This window comes from Mustela lutreola, chromosome 3 (genome assembly GCF_030435805.1).
Source record: "Mustela lutreola isolate mMusLut2 chromosome 3, mMusLut2.pri, whole genome shotgun sequence".
Lineage (NCBI taxonomy): Eukaryota > Metazoa > Chordata > Mammalia > Carnivora > Mustelidae > Mustela > Mustela lutreola.
In genome coordinates, this window is record NC_081292.1 from 142,435,672 (window position 1) to 142,449,894 (window position 14,223).

General features: G+C 47.8%; 1 protein-coding gene across 10 annotated transcripts in view; it reads right to left on the minus strand.

The window, feature by feature from the left end:
- Window positions 1-14,223, minus strand: part of RAPGEF4 (Rap guanine nucleotide exchange factor 4) — a 301,768-nt gene that overhangs the window by 22,952 nt on the left and 264,593 nt on the right. For 9 of the 10 annotated variants that reach the window (XM_059167024.1, XM_059167023.1, XM_059167022.1 and 6 more), the window contains 8 exons: window positions 13,214-13,364; window positions 11,176-11,264; window positions 10,406-10,436; window positions 10,121-10,199; window positions 8,822-8,968; window positions 6,948-7,045; window positions 1,188-1,313; window positions 597-775 (listed from right to left, as the gene is read on the minus strand). In XM_059167024.1, coding sequence (XP_059023007.1) covers window positions 597-775; window positions 1,188-1,313; window positions 6,948-7,045; window positions 8,822-8,968; window positions 10,121-10,199; window positions 10,406-10,436; window positions 11,176-11,264; window positions 13,214-13,364 — 900 coding nt within the window. Of the gene's footprint in view, window positions 1-596; window positions 776-1,187; window positions 1,314-6,947; window positions 7,046-8,821; window positions 8,969-10,120; window positions 10,200-10,405; window positions 10,437-11,138; window positions 11,265-13,213; window positions 13,365-14,223 lie in introns of those variants that run through there. The other variant, XR_009351882.1, reaches the window with a different exon arrangement.

The following is a 14,223-nucleotide window of genomic DNA, read 5'->3' on the forward strand; positions in this document are numbered from 1 at the left end:
GTCAGGGAGAAATCTAACCGGCCCCTGCAGTAAATAAATTGTTTCCCATGAACTGCTATTAAATAGAATATTTATAAGCTGCTTGCTTTTTCTGATGTCGATGATTTTCATGTCTCAGGTTAGCTCGCATTTATGCATTTTACTGATTTCATTCTGGCTGAGTTTTATGTGCTCCTGTACCTGCATGTTTCCACTGCCCTCTACTGGTGAGAAGGTGTCCTGTGGGACAGCCACTCGAAAGGCCTCATCAACACAAGTTTTCTACGACGGAACTTTGCTGAAGGTCTCTTTAAAATGGAGGAGGCACAAAGCCAGGACAGTTCAAAGCAAAGAGGTCATGATTCTGACTCTGGTATCCATGCTGTGAGGTATTAATTTATTTATATACTGATGTCCGGTATGACAAAAGCCTGATGAAATTAACCTTTTACCAGAGTTCAGTTATTCGAAAGCCCCTATCATTGTTCCTTGTGCCTAAGGAGATCCTATATCTTTCTTTCTTTCTTTCTTTTTTTTTTGAAAGATATAGCCCTAATAGGAAAAAAATGAAAATGCAGCTCAAACATTTTTTTTCTTTCTAAGCTAATGATACTTACTGGGCTGCGATCTTAATAAATTTTTTTAAGAGCTGAACACGCTTGCTGGGCTGGGAACAAAGGCAAATCTCAGTGACAACCCAAAACTGAATTTCATTAAATCTCCTCAGGAACAAATCCAAGTTTGCTGTGGTCTTTTTAAAATTATGCCTTCCAAATGTGTGATAGATTAGCTCCAGCTAGAAAAGAAAAGAAAACAATCTCATTTCTTTGTTCCTCAATCAAAACACCAATGAGGCTTCTTTATTTGTCACGACAAGTTGACGGGGGTCAGCAAATGTGAGTCCCATCACTGGCCAGGATTCAAGCTATGTACTACGGGGCGAGGGGGCTTCAGTGGTCTTCTTAAATATAGAACCATTGACGAGGGGCTGTTGGCTTGACATGCACAGGAAGGCTACTCTAAATCATTATGATTTTTCTTGAAGACACAAAAACTTTGTAACAGGCTTTATTAATAAGCTCGGTATTTCCATAAACGATCGTGTGGTGTCCATCTTGCTGCATACATCCATGTCTGCCGCCGGGCTGCATAGCAGCCTTTGTCCAGAATCACAACGGTACCTCCTCTCGCTCTCAGCAAGCACTTACCTCGTGCACACAGTTGAAGAGTTCCCAGTCATAAATGGTCATCTGGTACGCTAAATCTTTGGAGCTCATCAGTTCAAAAGTTCCCACTGTTCCAACAGTTGGGCCTTCCTGCTCTGGCAAGGGAGTCTGTGAATAAGAAGGCAAAAATAGATCAGACTCTCAGGACAGAGAAGTACTCCATGCTGAATGCTTCAAGGAGTTTTGAGGGTAAAGGATTCTGGAGGGGCTTTCAGGACCTCTCCAGTGTCACCCAGAGGAGAAAGACACCTTTATTCTTAATGCTCACTTCCTTCAGTGCCACCCTTCAGTGTCATCGTGATCACTATCATCAAGTCCACTGACTGAAAAACGTGGACTGTGGTAAATAAGCTTTGGTAAGGAGTGACCTATGGGGGTCCCCCTTACCCTGGGGCCTGGGAGATCCCTGGAAACAGTCTCTTTTCTCTGGTAAAGGCATAAGAAGTCCTTGGAGATGTTTTCCTTCTATTTTCCACTAGCTGTTCTGGAACAGGTACCAGGATGGCCCTTTTGGACATCTGGCCACAGCACCACTAACTGTGGTGGGGCTGTTGACTGCGGTGACGTTCCTGCTTATCCAGCTCGTAGAACACATGGCCTGAGCTGACTGGCGGACAGAGGGCTCCGGGTACCGACATGACCCATGCTGGCCCATCCCTCCACTCTTGGAGCGATGCTGAGCTAGAAATGATAGCCACAAAGTCATGGCGTTCTGGGTGAGGGCTTCTGCTACTTTCTGGAAGGCTCTCATTCAAAACTTTCTACCTGACTCACCGATCTCATTTGTATTTTATGAGAAATGACGGAGACTGCTTTCCCTTAGTAAAATGAATGATTCGTATGCCTTGGAAACTTACGTATACTATGCGGACATTTGTGGATCTGTAATATATGTCCAAAGTTACAAAAGGGACATGAATTGAAAGAGGATTTCCCTAATACCATGCTAGCCACATTGGGATATTCGGTATTTAAGTTGGAAATACCAATATTATGCAAGTTCTACCAGCATGACTATCAGCAGTCGCACGCATAACCATTATGTTCCATAAATGCTCACTGGGTTCTGGGCACGAGAGAAATGACACATTCAGGATGTAGGTGGTCTCTGCGAGTTTACAGGCTAAGGGAAGGTAAGCTCTGATCAGGGAGTCCCTCTTGACACTTAATCGACAGTCAGCTGCTGGCATTCATGCGTGGCTATGAAGGACAGACAGACGCATCGACACACACCCAATGCCCAGATACACGGATAAACGTGTGGGAAGACTGGACGGGCTTTTTGAGAGTTAGTGGGCATGTCAGATGAATGTACGTCGGAGAGGTTCTTGGAGAAAGAAGCCAGGCTATAAAAGATTAAACAGACAAACTTGGGTGGGTCAGAACAGCAAGGTTTCCCCTGAGCTCCCAGGTTGGTCTGCTAAAGGATGGGTACAGATGCAGGAAGGCTAGAAAACTGTCAGTGGACCTGTTTGTCAGGATCAGAGAGCCTTGGGGAACCAAAAAGACAGCCCAGACAGCTTTAGAAAGTCTGTGAGTGCCAGACAAAGAGCTGGGGTTTTGCAACAGAGCAGTGTTCGAGGGCAACAGACTAAATGCAAACCCCACTCTAGCTACGCAGACTGGGATCGATTCCCTAGTTTCTTGCATGTCTGTTTCCAGCTCAGGAAACTTGGTGTCGCAGTACTGGATATGCAGGCTTCTTAACAGGATGGACTGGGAAGAATGTCCCTGTATCATAAGCAGAGTGCCTGGCACAGAGGAGGTCCCCACTCCCAACCCCTTCCAAAAGAGTTCCCTCCCCACAAGTGCTGCGGTGATGCAAATGCACAGGAAAGTATGATGCAAGTGATGTCTGGACATGGGAGCTAAGCTCAGTTGTTCCTGATTTGCTCTACGCAGGGCACAGACAATAGGGAAGAAAAATGTTAATTCCAAAGTTTGGAAACTTAGGGAACTGGCCTGAAGCTATGGGTAAGAAGCTTATGGAAACAAGCAAGGAGAATGGTTCCAAGCAGGGTGAGTCTTAGGTAGAAAGTTGGGGACAGTCTTTAAAAAAGATTTTACTTATTTATTTGAGAGAGAGAGAGAGAGAGAGAGAGAGAGAATGAAGTGAGAAGCAGAGGGAGAGGGATAAGCAAATTCTGTGCTGAGTGAGGAACCCAAGGTGGGGCTCGATCCCACCACTGACCGAGCATGACCTGAGACAAAAATCAAGAGTCAGACGCTCAACTGCCTGAACCACCCAGGCGCCCCTGAAGTAAGGGGACACTTTTAAACGCTGGGTCTGAGGACACCCTGTCAGGCTCAGGCTCTCCATGTTCTCCGCTCCCTCTTGCAGCTCCTGCTGTGTGCACAGCCCTCTGTTCCATGCAACTGCCCTTTAGGTCTCTTCCTCCGCAGGCTCCCCAGCTCCCATCTCTCTCTCTCTTTTAAAGATTTTATTTATTTATTGACAGAGAGAGACACAGCAAGAGGGAACACAAGTAGGGGGAGTAGGAGAGGGAGAAGCAGGCGTCTTGCCAAGCAGGGAGCCCCATGTGGGGCTTGATCCCAGGACCCCAGGATCACAACCTGAGCCGAAGGCAGACGCTTAATGACTGAGCCACCCAGCTCCCATCTCTTTTCCTTGAGGCCTTACAGCTTTTCATGGAGGGGATAAACCAAGCAACTACAGGGAAGATGCCAATATTAAGAAATAAGTAAGGGGCACCTGGGTGGCTCAGTGGGTTAAGCCACTGCCTTCAGCTCAGGTCATGATCTCAGAGTCCTGGGATCGAGCCCCACATCGGGCTCTTTGCTCAGCAGGGAGCCTGCTTCCTCCCCTCTCTCTCTGCCTGCCTCTCTGCCTGCTTGTGATCTCTCCCTGTCAAATAAATAAATAAAACCTTAAAAAAAATAAAAAAAAGAAAGAAAGAAGTAAAATTCTTTCAGTCATGGATGGTGGTCTATCGTTCCTGCATCCCTTTTGAAAGTCATAGAATCTCTCTCTCTCTCTTTTTTTTTTTCCGAGTGGGCAGGGTTGACCAAAGCATTCTCCCTCCTTGACAAAGGGCAGGCTGGCCTCTTCCCTCCATGCAGCACTGAAGAGGCGATTTGCGTGGCCGAAGTTGTTCTTCCATCTGAAGTGGGGAATATATGTGCTGACACGGGGGCCCCCAGGAAGCACCCCCTTGCTCCATTTTCTCCTAAATAGTCCTGGGGCCCTTTCCCATCATATGAGGCACAACAGGCAGAACTGCCTGCCCAGAGGCATAGAACTCCCATGTACTTTCCCTCAGGAAGAACAGCATCGTTACCCTCCCAATTTCCAAGTCAAGAACCCAAGACATAAAAAGGATACACAGATCGTCAGTGACAAAGAGATGGCTGAAGTCAGCTGCCACCCCAGCATCCCTCTCTCCCCCACCCCGTGCCTGGCTCTGTGGTGGCCTTTGTCACCCTGCCTTCTTACACCCTGGAGTCCCTCACTACACTGTGGGTTCCTGGAGGCACAGTGAGGACTCGTCTTCAAGACCATCCCAGAGCCAGAACCATCCACAATGCCTGGATGAGATCCCAAGCCCTAAACAAAATTCTAAGGAACTAGCGGGTGGGTAAGAGTACAATCAAATTACAGTACAGTGGGATTTTATTATAATTAATTTGCTCTGCACTAACATTTATGCTCAAATACAATGGGCAGAGAGTAAGTCGCTGGCACTCCGTTATTTCTAGACAACACAGCGTAGCCCTACAATGTGTTCTGTTCCAGGCTGTTTTAGTCTCATCTCCCTAATGTCACCGTAACCATCGCAAGGACAGAGCCTCTGGGACGACTGGTCGAGAGTCACACAGAAGGCAGCAGAGCACTGAGTACAAAGCAGACACTTCATAAGTATGTGTTGATAGATCCAAGGGTTTGGCCAACATTCTGTACTGCACAGTCATCCTGCGTGCCATTCTTCCTAGAAAGACTGTCCTCAGGGAGATCTTTAGAAAGCTGGAAAAGGCTCCACGTCTCCAGTTTGGTGAGGCAGGTGGGGTTCAACCACTCCTTAGTACGATGATGTAAGCCGCTGGCCAGCGAATGGCAGGGCACCACGTGGAGGAAGTTTACAAGCTCACATTCCCCAGGACTTGCGGCAAAGTAAACGCCTTTCAACTACTTGGGCCTTAACATGGAAGGCTGGCAAGGACTCGCATTCGCAAGGCTGCAGGACAAGGTGCGGAGAAACAGAGGCCTCAGAAGTTAGTGTCTGCCTGACAAGGAGCTGGAAACGGTCTGCACACCCCATCCACAAGCCAGGTCATCTGTTGCTGTGGCCAAGAACCGGCTGGCAAGACAGGCCGAAGGCCGTGGGACAAACACATCGCGCCGCAAATGTGGCAGGCCCACTGCTCACCTGGTTTCTGATGGTGTTCATTTCCACGAGAGGGCAGCACGCCTCACGTAGGACATTCCCCCCTCCCCCCCCCGCCCAATCCCTCAGTGCTGGGAAATAGTGATCTTTTAGAAAGCAGTGAATGTAGGTGACTGAAAATACAAATGAAAGGTCCATGTGCAGACGGCTCTTCTAGCAGCTGTGGAGGAGGCCAGCAGGGCGCTCGTGGGCTGTGATGGATGAGGACAGTCAGAGAACGAAGCCACATTTGCTAAGCTCCCCTCCACCGGGATACAAGACATGGCAACAATCCACCTAGCTCCTGGGGGGCTCCTGGGGGGTCAGTCAGTTAAGTGTCTGAGGGTCCTGGGATCGAGCCTCACATCAGGGTCCCTGCTCAGCAGGGAGTCTGCTTCTCTCTCTGCCTCTGCCTGCCACTTCCCCTGCCTGTGTCCTCTCTCTATCTTGCTCACTCTCTCCCTCAAAAAATAAATACAATCTTAAGAAAAATTTTAGAACGTTCTCGAGAGGAGAGAAATCTTTATTTACTTCTAATGTCTGATGTGATGACACATGAATGCATTTACGCAGCACTCACGTGGCTGAACTCTGCCCTGGAATGTGATGCTGTTTACCTCTCACTCTTGTTGCACTTCTCTTAGTAAAATCAGCCCCGTGTGTCCCGAGATGGAAAAAACTGCTTCCCTCTCCTCTGCGCTGGCCCTGCAGCATTTCCAAGATAGTGTGAGAGCTCCTCACCAACATGTCTAAATTTTGGAGGATAAACAGAAATGAACCCTACCGTCTCCATAACAGATGAAGGCTACTCAGCAGTGAGCATGGGCCGATTAATCCTCTGCTTGAAGAGAGTTCTGTGTGGCCTGGGGAAAAGGCTTGGGGGACATAGCGAAGAAACTGCTGGTCTCCGGTACTTCCTACACAAGTCAGAGCGCTTTCAGGGAGAACCGAGAGTGGCTTTGCCCTAACGCCCTTCTACAGCCCACGGAGGACGTGATGGATCACAAGATCTGGTCTTAAAAGTTTCTTTTTTTCCCTCTCCTGGTTTCAGCATTCAGATTTTAAATATTACTATCTAAACTGGGGGGACTTCTAGGAGGTTATTTACTATAAGGGGGTCTAAAAGCTGAATTGTGCCCCGATAGTGGGGCTACTTTGGTTCATTTCCACAAAAGAAAATCTAAAGGTCTGAGCATATCAAATGAACACCTGAGGCTTACCTCACGTAGCACAGAAAAAGAAACAGCCAAGGAGCATTCAGGAGTTTTTTAGCAACTCAGTTCAACGTAACTGCGAAATTAAGCTGCAGACAAGTTTTTCTGATTGCAGACACGGCTCCGAGGAGGCCATCCACACCTACCAGTGAATCGAATTGCTCTCGCGGGCAAGCAAATAGGCGTCCATTAATGGTGAGCGTCGTAAATACTGAAACATCATTAGGTTTGAGCACCACCTTTTCTGTGAACATAAAAAGCATGAGATTGCCTATTAAATGCATCTGAGATTTGCTGCACTGCCCTAATCACACCAACAAATTGCCGGCTCGGTGAATTACCGGAACACGCAGAGCGACTGCATAAAACACAGGACTGAAGGGACCCACTGAATAGGAAAGACCCAGCATTCACGCAGGCACAGGACACTCAGGATGCCATCAGAAAATGACCACAAAGCAGGAATGGAAGTACCCGCGGGTCAATTCACCCAGTTCGGCACTACAGCTGTAATTATCTTCAAAAACCGCACTTACTATTTATATAACAAATTATGTTTCCAGATGGCAATAATGCCCAGCGCTTTGGAGACGGAAAGATCCCTTCTAGAAAACTTAGGGGGTTTCTGAGATCCCAGATGACTTTAGAAGTAAAATTCATTAGTATTTTTTCATGGGTTCCCGAATTTGGAGGGCAATGGCCTGGCCTAGATTAAGCCTCCTATATTTTGAAAATTAATTCATTCAACAAATATTTATTTAGCATTTACTACATGCTGGACACTGCTCCAGGCATTGAAGATACAGAAGGGAACAACACAGGAAAAAAGAAAAAAATCCCAGTCCCATAAGAGCTTGCTTGTATCACAGCGAGGGACACAGACGGTGAACAAGACAGATCAGAGAGTAAGCCGCCACGGGGAGAAAAGCCAGCAGGGACAGAAGCTAGAAAGTATACGTAAGGGAGAGAGGATACAATTTTAGAAGGGGAATCAAAGAAAGGGAGGAGGTGGCCTCAGGTAGACAAGACATTTGCGTCACAGCCCAAAGGAGGGGAAGGAGGGGTGCGGGACAGCCACGGAAAGACTGTGCCATAGGGACTGGCGAAGGCAGGCATCCTGGGTCCTACGAGACTGGGAGAGGAGATCTTGGGAATCCTTGATACATTTAAAAATCCTGCATCAGGAGAACCATTTGCCTTCAAACGTGGCAAAAAAATGGTTTACCCGATCCTGAAGCAAGGATCCTCCAGTGGCTACTAAATCATTTCCGGATAAATTAGCTTTACCGTTTCTTCTTTGGGCTCTCAGTGCAACACAGGCCGACTATTCCAAACCTCTAGCCAGCATGGATTGTAATTGTCCACTTACTGTCTACCTCCGTGCCTGCCTAGCAACAGCTTGGGGACATGGCTGCACCCAACACATCCCTTCCGTCCCAGTCACACTAACTTGGCCAGTAAATATATATGGCAAATGAATACATGACATTTCAAGAACGCACACGGCAATTAAGTGGTCCCATGGGGAAAAATCGTCCTCATTTTATTTGATGAGTTGGCCTCTTGCCCTCTCTACGGGTTAAGGAGGGAAACCATCATCAGCTGGAAAGAACCAGCCTACGATCACCTCCAACTTCAGACTTTTGGGAACCTATGTCTTGGAGCCTGTCAAGCCAGATGCCCTCTTAGGGTCCCCATGTCTCCGAACTCCAAGACCTTCAGCTTTTTGTTTAGGGTTTATATAGGAATAACTCCAAGCCAACACCCACCCCAGAGTCCTCAGCTCCAGCTGCCGTCGGTCGCTTTACCTCCTGCTTTACAGTGGATAACTCCAAAATAGGGCATATTGGATACTTACCCAGCCCACTTCTAACCATATTATTTTGTTATTTATGGGCACACACACAGCACCAGTCCCTCAGGTCCTGCGAGGAAGGGCCACGCTAACTCCTGGCAGGCTCTCTGTTTGGATGGGATATTCCATTCTGTGGAAACCCAAGGTGCTCATTGAGGCTGTTACCTCCTCCAGAGCTCATCTTGACGATGATCAGGCCTTCGCCGGAGCCCAGTTTGTCGGCAACTGCGCTGATGACTTCCTTCACCGAGGCGGCCACTGGCACCCGAATGGTTGTGTAGGTGTGGTCCAGGCAGTAGACTTTAAACAGAACTGTTGGGAAGGCAGGAACAATATGGTAAATCTGTCCTGGGAGTTCTTAGGAAAACCATCAGCAAGGGGGAATGTTTGGCTAACATCCCAAATTTGCACCATCTCATCGCTCTCAGGATTGTCAGCTCATCTACTTCCGAAACTCCTGGCCTTCACCTTGGTCTAAGGAGAGGAACACATGTACGTGGCTGCTGCCTCCAGTTCCAAGAACCATAGCACATGCTTGAGGACAAGCCACAGAGAAGACATGGAACAAAGGAAGGATATCTAGGCCTGTCTGCCGGGTCTGCCGTTGCCTGAGAGTTTCTTTTTCATAATCCAGGAAGTGCTGTGCAGTAGGCAGATTGCTAGATTGCTGCTGTCTGGCTGGGGCAGGAGGGTGGGGGCGTGGGGGCAGGGGGAAGGGAGTGAGGGGTGGGGAACTAATGCTAACAGCTCTGCAAACAGGAGCGCTTCTGCCCGGGGCATGAACACACACTGACTTTCCCACACACTTGTTCACGGGTTCCCGTACTTTGGGGCTGGCTGGGCCACAGAGCTCAGGCAATGTCGAGCTCAGCAAACCCAAACATGGCACCTCAAGGCTCACCTCTGAACGTAAACCCTGGAAGCAATTTCGGCTCCTGTAATTTGTGGGCTCCTGAATGACAGGACTCAGTTGTGATTTAAGATGAGAGTTTTGTCATGATCATTCATTCTATTTTGGTTGCGATTCCTGAGACAAAGCTTAAGCAACCAAATGGTCATTGTCAGCATGTGCACCTCCCTCGTGGATGCCAACAATACTGGGCTCGGGGCCAGACTGCCCTCTCTGGGCTGGAGTCCTGCTCTGCAGATGACCCTATCTCTGCCCTGCACAGCATCGCAAAGTGCCAGCCATCTGCCTGCCAGCTCTTCCCGGAGGTGGGCAGCCTTGACCACTACTTCCTGAGATACTCTTCCCTTCCTTCCGGGAACAGAGGCAGAATCCAGGAAGTGTGGACAAGCACCTCCACTCCAGGCCCAGAGTTCAAGAGGATTAATAACTGAAATGCAAAAGGGCACCTTCCGCCGAACCATTTGGGGTGCTAAGAGAGTCCGAGGGTTCCCAGGGGAGAGATTTTAGGGACTTTGAATAATCTACACGATTCTGAGTTAGAAGAGAATTCTCACCTTCATCCGAGCCGCGGATAGGCTGGCGCTTTTGGGCTCTCTCATCGCCTGTGTTGAACTGTTGCAAAAGAACTTTGTGCTGTAAAAATAACCACAGCGGTAAGGGGAGAGTGACCGGTACACGTTTGCAGCTCAGAGGAGACACACTTGAGAAGCAGAGTCAAGACATGAGAAAACGTATTTTGTATTTATAAACACATCACTTTCAGTTACTGCACTGTGATACTTCCGGAGAACTGCTACTTAACAGGGTACAATTAGAGAGTCCTAATTGTGGGCACGTACCTTCTTTTGTGGAGCCTTTGCATCTTCTGAACTACGAGAAACAGAGAAAGCATATTAATTGACACCGTCGGTACTGTTATTTTGAATTGCTTCATTTGCATAGAACTTTTAAATTACAGAACGAAATGACAGCAGTCCTTGAGCAACCCTCATACTGAGACCAAGGGACCAAGCACAGAGGACACACGAAGAGATGGGCTCACATCCCAGGCAGACCCCTGGCAGAACTGATGTTGAAAGCCAAGATTTCTAGCTTTTAAGATCTTTCTAGTTGCACACATTCTCTCCGGTATTTATTGAAGGCTCAAAGTATAGCTTGTGAAACCTTCCATGTTTTTGCAGAGGGGAAGCAAACATTCACCAGCAACAACCTTGGTGGCAGAAAGTGAATTTTCATATAAGTAATTCACCTTCATCTTTCTTTAAATGTCACTATTCTATTACTGGATTCACTGCCTTAAACCAAAGGAACCCGAGTTTACTGCGTGAGATGCCCAACAGTAGGACCTCCACCTTGTCCCACGCTTTCTCTTGGCAGCCGTCTGCCACAGAAGGAGCGGAGCAGAACCTCCCCTCTTCACCTGGTTCTCCCACCACCCAAGCCTGAGGCTCCGGTCCACTCAAACTGAAACACCACGTGGCTGCTGAAAAACCAAGCTTTCACCTTCCGGTGAGGGGGGAGTGGGGCGAAGGACATTTTGGAAGATGTTTTGACGGAGATGCAGACACTTACTTGGTGAAAACACACCCCAAGCCAGGCCCTTCCTTACATTTGCTTGACAATCTTCTCCAACTCGGGGAGTTGGTCCTTGAGGGCGGCAATCATCCGGGCATCATCTGACACAGACACATAAAACTCCTGTAATTGGCAAAGGTCACAGGCTTTTAATGGGAATTGCCAAGGTACACGATTCTGTCAAGAGCAACAAAGATATGTCCCTATGTCATCTGCTTGACTAGCATCTCTAGACCATGGTTGCATGGCCTGGAGACCAAAAAAGGCAAAAAAAAATGTTACCATATGTCTAAATTCAGAACTGCAAGTGAGAAAGGGTTTTGGAAATGGATGGTCTTGATGGTGCCATAACATTGTGAATTAATTAATACCACTGAATTGTACTCTCAAGGATGGTCAACGTGGCAAATTTTATGTTTGATATATTTCACCACAGTGCAAAAACTCAAAAAAAATTTTGTTTAAATTGCAGATGAATTGTTTCTAGGGTATTTATATGAAAGGCAATGTCACAAGATGTTTCAGAATGGGCCACTGCAGAGCTTACACTGTCAGAGCACTTTTTCACCTCAGATTTTTTTCAGGGAAATTTTAACATTTATTCTGAATAACTATTTTAGCATTTGTTATTTATTTACTTTTCCCCCCTAGGTGTGGTTAGTTTTTGGTGGCAAAAGGCAGGCGTGGTCTTCAGGACCGGAACTGATGCATGCTGAGTGTGTGATCAACTCAGGAACAATTTATGGACACCCTGGGACTGATCCTGACCACCAGGCAGCAGCAGCTGGGCCTGCTTTGCTCAGGAGCAGTGACCTCCACAGCTGTGGTGTTGCCAACTTACCCCACTCTGCTTCCTCTGCAAGACAGTCCTTTCTTCAACTGGTAGTGGCCAGGAGTCAACGTATGACCCAAGCTACTGTTATTCCTTTATATTTTCAAAATACTTCATTCCGCAGCCTTGAGGGTCACTCACAGACGCCTTCCCCCCTTCCCCCATCTCTCTGCCTGCCAAATTATATGCTTCAAGAGGGGAAAGGATAATTTTTTTTTTTTTTTTTGGATAATTCAGTCTTGAACACACAGACTGATAAGGTTAGAAATAGAAGCCACATTGCCTTTTGCCTGCATCGAAGATCCTCATCTAAGTTTCAGAGGATAGAGCGAGGCATTCAGGGCTCAATGCCAGGGCCCATGCTGCAATGTGGGGCTGGAGCCATGGGAAGGAAAAGGGAAGTTCAGCTTAAAATAGTGTTTATGACATAAATCACGTCCCTCTGGAACTACCTCGTGGTCCTAGAAAGTCCTCAATAAAATTATCGGTTTCACTCCACTTAAAAAGAGGTACTGTTGGATCTAACTATCCCACTTCTTGGAATGTGACCAAACACAGACCTACTTACACAAAAACGTTCCCTGAACTATTACCCAAGGAATGTAGAAACCAGAAATGATGTAAATATTCAACATGATGAAAAACAAGCATATCTGTGGCAGAGCTACTCAAAGGTCATTAAGAATTTTTACTAGAAAGACTGCATGAACATCGAAAAAAATCCTTATATAAAGTGGAAAAAGTAACCTACAACATGACAGGTACCCCATGATTAGGATCACAGAAAAAAAATGCAAAGGGAAAGGGAGCAAGTGAAAATACACGACAAGGCTGCATTATTGGACTAAAAGGGCAGGACAGCAGCTGATGCTGTTCTCTACTCCTCTCACAGTACCTTTCTTTCTTTCTTTTTTTTTTTTTAGATTTTATTTATTTATTTGACAGAGAGAGATCACAAGTAGGCAGAGAGGCAGGCAGAGAGAGAGGAGGAAACAGGCTCCCCGCTGAGCAGAGAGCCCGATGCGGGGCTCCATCCCAGGACCCTGGGATCATGACCTGAGCCGAAGGCAGAGGCCCAACCCACTGAGCCACCCAGGCGCCCCTCATAGTACCTTTCTAATGAACATATTAACAGAGACCAGAATTTGCAATCCCAGCCTCTACGGGAAGCCCCGTGCTTCTGGCGAGTCCTGCTACAGTGGGACAAAGATGTATTCTTGGAAGGGAGGCCTCCACGTACCTCGAGGAAAGCCACGGCCACGTCATCCTCTTGTAGGACGTCTCCATACACAGCGGCCCACTGCAGCACCAGGCGGATGACACGCCTCTTGTTGTTGAGGGTGTAATCCATTTTCTCCTGCTCTGTACCTTGTGAGGGCTGCGCGTGGTAAGTGCCACGGAGTCAAGGAAGACACTTGGTCGAGACATTCACACTCACGCCACTGAGCGGCTTGCAAAAGCCGAGAACGATCGATCCCAGGTTCAGAAAGCCAGCCTCTTGGGCTGATAGGATTCTCTCCTCAGGCCCTCAAGAAAAGCGCCACCCACAGAAAGACTCTGGACCCAGTGCCTATGCCTAGGGAGCCCTCTTTGTATCTGCTGACCCTGACGGGGCGTTGGTCCCAGGAGTCCGACTTGCACAGCCCCAATTGGCCTTGCGTGTTGACAAGGGTTCCCACTGCGCCTCGCTCCAGCTCCCAGCACACCCCCTGCCAGCCCTCCGCCTGGCCCTTCACTTCTAGGGGACACAGTGCTTCCTGCTGTTGCTTCTCTTGTGGGGCCTTGACCGCCCTTTTTGGTTCCCACGATTCTGCACCTATTTCCATAGAACCACTTCATTGTATGCGTTTCAGCGAAACCCTTCCAGGTGGGCATCTACGTTCTGCTGGACAGCAAGAGCGCATGGGGCTGGAGGAAGTCTGGCTCGCCTAGTGTTCAGAAGAGCAAAGTTTCCTGCTGTATGCATATGGGGAGGGACTTCGACACACTGTAACTCCTTCTTCTGTCTCATACTGGCTTTTTGTGCACTTAACGGCTAGACATCTTAACAAAACTAAGCTCCTGGAGGCCTAGGGATGATAAATTACTTGCCTTGTATTCTGTACTATGCCCAGCACAGTGACTTTCAGCTGGCAATTATATTTATCCATCAAGACAATAAATACTTAATTGAGTGTCTTCCGATGTATCAGGTAAAGGCTTCTGCTCTCCGTTTACATTTGTGTGTGTGTCACATTAGAGAGAATAGAG